General features: G+C 43.1%; 1 protein-coding gene across 1 annotated transcript; it reads left to right on the top strand.

Moving 5' to 3' along the window:
- Positions 1 to 464: 464 nt before the first annotated feature.
- LOC124684026 (lipid droplet phospholipase 1-like) lies at positions 465 to 6,536 on the top strand. Its single transcript, XM_047218438.1, has 10 exons — positions 465 to 616; positions 1,504 to 1,571; positions 2,247 to 2,317; positions 2,459 to 2,674; positions 3,720 to 3,883; positions 4,021 to 4,076; positions 4,182 to 4,234; positions 4,349 to 4,466; positions 5,845 to 5,942; positions 6,044 to 6,536. Exons 1-10 carry the CDS (start codon positions 477 to 479, stop codon positions 6,110 to 6,112), a joined length of 1,053 nt encoding a protein of 350 aa, XP_047074394.1. The 5' UTR covers positions 465 to 476; the 3' UTR covers positions 6,113 to 6,536.
- Positions 6,537 to 7,547: the final 1,011 nt, after the last annotated feature.

The following is a 7,547-nucleotide window of genomic DNA, read 5'->3' as shown; positions in this document are numbered from 1 at the left end:
TATGCTCTTATACAGGTCACGTTTGATGCGTCTAGATTGCACGTCGGTTTTTCAAGCCGCAAAACACGTTTGAGGTGCCTCTAAACGTGTATTTGGGGTATGAGGTTTGTGGTCTGTGCTAGAGCTACATATGTGTGTTTTGGTTGGCGCTCCATTTTCCGCTAGGCGTGGCGAGCACACGAAATGATCATGTCGGCAAGATCTGTAGAGCCCCACACCTCACCGCCGCCCCACACGCGCCAAACCACCTCGACTCGATCCTCCTCCTCCTCAAATTGCACGCATCTCATTCTCATCTCAGCAGAAAAAAAAGAAAAAAAAACATTCCCACGCGTCTCTTCGTTCCTCGCTCGCTCGCTGGGCCCCACTTCGCCTCCACGCGGTACGCGGGACTCGACGCTTCCGTCGCAGCGCCACGCCACGCCTTTCCCTTCCGCTCCGCCCCGCCGCCGCATCCCAGGACCTAGCCGACGGCCATGGCGGGCGCCGGAGGCGGGGAGGCGGAGGGGCTGAGGAGGGAGGAGTCCGTGTCCGGCGGCGTCGACGTCTGGAGCGACGCCGTCTCCTCCCACGCGCCCGACCACCTCCTCGTCATGGTCCACGGCATCCTCGGCAGGTGCGCCCATCTCCCTCGCCACCCCTCCTTCCCCTTCCCGCCGATCGGGTTTCTACAGGTACCGTCGGCTCAGGAACTTGGTCGAACACCTCGTGCTCGCACGCTCGGTGCGGGGGGAAATCTTGTTTCGCTTTTTAGAGGCGGAATGGATGGAATACCGACGGATCGAAGCAAGGAATGCGGGGCATCGCTTGTGCCATTGGGCTTTTTTGCTACAGCCTACAGTAGAGCTGGGAAATGAGTGTTTGGCCAAGTGAGTTAGGGCTGTCTGAACTCTCAACTACTAATTCTACGCACTGGAATTTCTCAAATTGGATGGTCGATCAAGCGCGTGGTTAGTTACGCCTCCGAGAGTTGTTGCTCACTGCTCTTTTTGCGAAACAAGAGAGTACTAGACAGCCGTGTTCTGTAGAGTTTGTTTGACCGCCTGATGAGCGATGATCAGGCAAAATCAACTTAGTTCTCTGGAAGGATTTTATCGATCAGCATGGTATACTAGTGGAAGGAGAAGGGCCAATGCAGTAGCTCTGCACTTCACGGTCTGCCAACCGCCAATGCCGGTTGTATGTTTCACGAGGCGGAGTTCCGAGCTGTAGCTTCTACGATTAGAAAATGTAGTTTTACGATTTACCATTTAATTACTGGAAGGATACATAATGAGCAAGGACCGTGAAATATAGATGATTGAATAGTTGATGTTATTTAGATCCAATCAATTCTGGTGCTTGTAATATTAGTAGGGGTGTTTAGTCTTTCCAATTATGAAATGGCATATGGATGTGCTTCTTTACGAGTGTGTACCAAGTTTATATTTACAATTCTGAAACCAATTTTGGCTCAAATCTTCTCTTAATGATATGTTATTCCTTTTTCTTTTCATTGAGCAGTACTACTGATTGGCAATACGCAGCCAATGAGTTCGTGAAGCAACTTCCTGATGATATAATTGTCCACTGTAAGTAGCTGGGTTAAGTGCTTTACCAACTATAGTTGCTAGAAACTTGCACATTTTACATGTTTTTTTTCGTCAAATCATCTGTCCTTTTCCCCCTATAAATTAATGTTATAATCGACAAACAACATATGTATGCTTGACTAAATGTAAATACGAAACAATTTGACATTTTGTTAATTCTTAGGTTTAACAATACCTGAAACTTGAGTGAAGCCATCTCTTTTATGATGACTATATCTTGTCATTTTCTTGACATGTCACTGTTCGCAATAGCGTTTCAATTCGTAAATCTCATAGCTTTTTTTCTCTATTCTTAAGTATGGATAGGGATATTAAGATAGTCACCTAGAAACGGTAAGCCATGTGTTTGTGCGAACATATGCTTTTGTGGAGATTAATTTGTCATCCATTATTGGACCTTTTTACCAATGCTGTAATGAAATATGTAGATATAAGCATGATATATTATACTATGGGAGAATTAAAAATATTCTAGATGCAACTAACATTTTTTACATGGTTCAACTGCAATTTAAGTATTGCACTATGTACAATGACTGAAATGTAAAACATGAGCCTCTTTTTTTGAATTTTTAACTTAGTAGGTAACCGGATATGTGCCCTAGAAAGTTTCATCAAGATCATGTTATTTAGACTTATTTTTCAAATTTGCAGGTAGTGAGAAAAACATGAACACGTTGACTCTAGATGGTGTTGATGTTATGGGGCAACGATTAGCAGATGAAGTAAGTACCAAATGCAACATATGACTTCTAGAGGCTACTTGATCTACCATATTGATTTTATTAAAATGGTTTTGTGGGCAGAACACTTTTTTTACCCCAGAAGTAATACTGTATCCTCACTTTTATTCTCTTCTTAATCAGGTTCTTGATGTAATCAGTCGAAAGCCAGAACTCACCAAAATTTCCTTCCTTGCACACTCTGTTGGAGGCTTAGTAGCAAGATATGCAATCGCAAAGCTTTATAGACATCCAAATAGCACGTTTGACAGCAAAGCCGAAGGAACCATATGCGGGTTGGAAGCATTGAACTTTATAACTGTAGCAACACCTCACCTTGGTTCTCGAGGAAACAAGCAGGTACTGTGTTGACTTATTTTTCTGATGGCCCTCTATTTTTCCATTTTGACGATCATGTGAGTTCAGATTTGCTTATTTAAAACCATGAAAATCTTGACCATTGATACTTGATTACTTGTATCAGTGAATTGTTTTGGAACTATTATATATACATTCACTCATTTATTTATTTATTCATTATTCTGCTATGTCAGTATATTTTTTCCAACATATTTGGAGTTTGTGGAGTATACAAGATATTGTTTTTGTTGGCTTCAGAGCATTGGATACACATGAAATGGCCCCACGTTTGATGCCCAAATTTGCCAATTTTTTTTGGAAAAACAAAAGAGAGAAGGGATTTTAATTTTATAATATAATAAACTTACAAATTTATTGGCGTGCCTCTGAGCTCTTATCCCTGGAAGATATAAAAATACCCCTTTCACCAAAACCTCCTGCCATTCTTCATATATTGGTAACCTTCATAGTTCTGATTTCGTTGGCTTAAAATGGTCCTCAAGGACTGGCAATATCTTCCAGAATTATGAAGGAATTAATCAAAATGTGTTTCTCTTACAAGAAACTTACAGATTGTTGTTGTGCCTCTTTGCTCTTGCCCCTGGGAGATGTAACAGTAAACTCCTGCAGAACTTCATTTTGAAATGGCCTCATGCATGAAAAGTGCACTTAAGGAATAGTTAACGGATTAAAAGAACATGTTTTTCTTGTTTGTTTCGCTGAATCATTTTACTGTTTATATAGCTATGATCTCGGGTTTCATATCCATAAGGATGGCTGGCTTTTACGCTGGCTCGCCAAGCCTCTCTCTTCCACTTTCTGGTTTCTGTTGGGTTTCCTATGTAGCCACCCCAACTTGCTTGGGAGCAGCCGAGCCATTTTGCTGACGTATGGATCTAGTGATATTATCAGATCTTACTGGATAAACTTACATCGCTTCTTTGTTTTTCTGCTCTAGATTATACACCTTTTCCTTTCACAGGCACTTGTTATAGCAACCATATATAATTTTTTTATGTGAATGTTTCTCACTGTTAAAAATTAGGTTCCACTTCTCTTTGGATTCATTACAATGGAGAAGGTTGCTTCTCGTGTCATCCATTGGATATTTAAGAGAACTGGGAGACATCTTTTTCTCACCGATGATGACGAGGGAGAACCTCCACTGTTGCAGCGTATGGTTGAAGATTATGGTGATCTTTACTTTATGTAAGGTTTATGGTACTTTGGTTTCTTTCTGATTACTTCCCATCATGAATATTTCGATTGCATATATGTTTTGTTCAGTCTGGCTTGCATAATATGTGATAGCTATACTAATTCTGGTTAAAAACACTTTTTTTTAGATCTGCTCTGCGAGCATTTAAAAGGCGAGTGGCATATGCCAATGCTGATTGTGACCGTATCCTATTTATTTGAAATATTTTAATGCAGCACACAAATTATTCCTTTTATTTTTTACTTTATTAGCTTTTACTTGGCAATTCTTTAAACTCATGACATCCAGACATTGTTGGCTGGAGAACATCATCTATTAGAAGAAACACAGAGCTTCCTAAGGTACTTGTAGTGATTTCTGATTGTTCAAGCCTTCTGGGCCATTCTCTAAAAGGACAGCATGATTTTCGCATATGACAGTTCTTATAGTTCCTTTTGTTTCTTGATGATTTGCAGTGGGAGGAATCCTTATCTGAGAAGTACCCCCACATTGTACACGAGGAGTACTCAGAAGAAATCGACCCTGAGAAGTGTCAGGATTTGGCAACAGACTGCAATTTGGACTTATTGGAAGGTTAGTTTAACTTGTTGCATGCAGAAATTTATTTTCTATCTTCCTTTATCTTGACGCCTCTAGGAATATTAAGTAGGCACTATCTTCTAATGATGCATCATGCTTCACTATATCGATGTTCTTGCATGCTTAATCTTCAGTATGTGTAATATTTGCAATATTGCGTCCAACAGTTCATGATCAGTTATACCAGTTTAATATACAACAAGATGTTTTGCTGCAATTAACTTTATTTGTCATTTTAGTCTTGCCACTGTCCTTTGCACTCATTAATATTTTGAATGGATCCATCACATCGAGAATGCCATCAAGTTATGCTGATTCAGTCCCGGTATACATGAGTAGGCTGAATAAGAATCGAGAAGACTAAACGATTTGCGAGAATCTGCGCAATTCCGCATTCAAAGTTCTCCCTTTTTGACAGTAGAGTTATGTGATTCACGAAATTCCAGGGACAGTTGGTGTTTGAAGTTTCAGACAGTAGCAACACCTAACATAATATAGCAGCTAGGCGATATAGTCTAGTTGTTTTATTTATGTGCGGACTGCTAACATAATTAAGTGCATGAAGATCTTACTCATAAGGAGGATTGCTTATAGACTTGCATGTTGTGAGTGCCACACATGTATCTACTGGCTACTCGTTAGCATCTCAAAATCAGATTGGCTTGTGCTACTTGGTAGTCAACATATGTGGTATATATGGAAAATAGGTTGTTTCCTTTAGCACCGCTCCTGAACGGCATAGTCTCAAATCAGTTCCTTCCTGGAAGCTACCTACTGTTCTAAGTTGACTCGTTCATATGATGCTGTACACCTTTAGCGATTTTGAACTTTCCTGAGAGAGAACCAGACATAATATCTTCAAAGTAGTCTGGATAGTGATATTCAAATACCTACAGTATTTGAGCTAACCTGATGCGGTGTCATTTCCTGAGGTACGTGTACGTGGAGTCCTCTCATCATGGTTTTGTTGTCTAGACACCTGATTTGTTGACTTTGACAGTTAGCCACAACTAAATTGTCAAGCAAGTTATTCTGTTCAAAGTTCATTTCTCGTGTTCAACATTCAACTCGATGACTGCAATCTTTGTGGGGCACTCGATAGGCCATTTTGTCTTATATTTCTCGCAGTGCTACATACAAGGACTTGGTTCTGTATTGCAAGCATAGCACTACGAGAAACGTAGGCAAAGTTCCTTAGTTAGTCATTGATCATTTCGCTCTGTATGACTATGAATTCAGTATTGAGAAGAGGGGGCTTTACTCTCGTCAGTCAAGCCTGAAGCACACTTGATATGTTTTTAAATCCACAACCCGAAAGATTGTGAGAGTACCTTTCTTGAACTGACACTAATTTCCCTTTCCGGTCATGTAGAGAAAATGGTGACAGGGCTTCGAAGCGTTTCATGGGAAAAAGTAGATGTTAGCTTCCGCACCAGCATGGGGAGTTTCGCAGCACACAGCATTATCCAGGTGTCCTATCCGCCTTCTCCCTGTATCTGAAACGTTGCATACTATTGCACAACGAGAGTTCGTGACCAAGTAAAGCCTTATTTACGGTCTTGTGATTTCAGGTCAAGTATGGGTTTATGAACGAAGGAGCTGATGTCATACAACACATAATAGACCACTTCCAGGTCTGAAGAATTTCTGGTCTTGTAATTGAACACGCATTCCGTTGGCACGGCTGACCCGCGATAGGCCAGCATCGCACCCCAAACCAGCAGACTACTGAGCAGATATATCAACACAAATTAGTTTCAGATTCAAAAAAGAAGAGAAAGGGAACGGGGAGGCCTGGCAGCATAGGCTAATTGCTACACAAATTAGTTTCAGATTTGGTATCTGTATAGTGATGTGTTGTAACCGCATGTAAGAATGCCACGAATTGGTGAAAGATGAGGTGGGAAGTGGGAGAAAGCATCATCCTTGTATCTGTGTCAGCAGGGGCTACTCGTCAGCCTGACATGACATTTGATGCTATTTTCCGCAGCTGTACATTTCTCCCATGGTATCAAGCTAACAGTTTTTATTGAAATAATTAAGTGAAATCCAAATTCTTCTGTATCCTTGTCTCCGAACTTGTGACTAGCTAAGAGCAACTCTAACAAAGACTGAAAAACGGGTTGAACCCGAAAAATTCTGGCGATAATACGGGTTCAGGCCGAAAGAGGCCTAGAACGGAGCCCGAACTCGCGGCTTGGCCGAAAAACGAGTTTGGAGGCTTGAGAAACTCGGTGGCCGCCCCGTATTGCCCCGTATTAAAACGGGCCGCGGAGAGGAGTTCGGTTTTCAAGCCCTACTCCCCTCCGCCGCTAGCACTCGCTCCACCGCCGCAGCCTCCTCTTCGGCGAGCAATTCCGCCGCCGCTGCAGCCACCGCCCCTCCCTTCGCAACGGCGCGCGCAAGACAGAGCGGTAGGGGAGGGGGCCGAATCGGCGGCGAGAAGTCGGCACCGCGTCCGCCGGGTGTGCGGTCAGAGGTGGACCGCGCGAGGCGGGCGTGCTCCGACGGAGCTTGGAAGCGGGCGGCACGAAAGTGGCCACGTGCGTTCGCGCGCCGGGCAGCGCGCAAGGAGGCGCGCGAAGGAGAAGTCGAGGCACCCCCACCGGCTTGTGTAGCCCGCCACTGTCGGTGCTTCCGCCGCGCGGCGACGGCAACGATGACGATGACGTAGACGGGTCGCCCCTCACCCACGGGAGCTCGGCGGAGGCGGCGGCGTTCGAGGTGGCCGCGCTCGTCGTCGCATAGGCGTCGGCGGCACGGAAAAAACCCTCCGCCACCGCAAGAACTGCCTGGTGACAATCCGGGTCCTAATTTAGTAGTTTAATTAGTCAAATTAATTTACGCAGTAGGGTTAGTCAAGTATTCTGGCTAGTTTTTGTAAATTATCTTCGAATGTAGCTCGATTGGAGCAAGAATTGGTTTCATTTCACAAGATCATCGCAGCATATTATTCCGTGACATTTGATTTTTCCGTTTTCGCGAGTTCAATTTTTAATCTGCGCGGTAACTAAAAACAACTAAACTGAATAGTTCAGGAGACCGAACTTCGTATTTTTGATTCAGATAAATACG

The sequence above is a fragment of the Lolium rigidum genome, chromosome 1 (genome assembly GCF_022539505.1).
Source record: "Lolium rigidum isolate FL_2022 chromosome 1, APGP_CSIRO_Lrig_0.1, whole genome shotgun sequence".
Lineage (NCBI taxonomy): Eukaryota > Viridiplantae > Streptophyta > Magnoliopsida > Poales > Poaceae > Lolium > Lolium rigidum.
Note: the sequence above shows the minus strand (reverse complement) of the source record. Positions and strands in the feature narration are given on the sequence as shown.

Coding starts and splice junctions, on each gene's coding strand:
- LOC124684026 (XM_047218438.1), top strand. CDS start 477: ATGGCGGGCGCCGGAGGCGGGGAGGCGGAGGGGCTGAGGAGGGAGGAG. Junction 1,572..2,246: donor TGATGATATAATTGTCCACT/GTAAGTAGCTGG, acceptor TCAAATTTGCAG/GTAGTGAGAAAAACATGAAC. Junction 4,467..5,844: donor CAATTTGGACTTATTGGAAG/GTTAGTTTAACT, acceptor CCGGTCATGTAG/AGAAAATGGTGACAGGGCTT.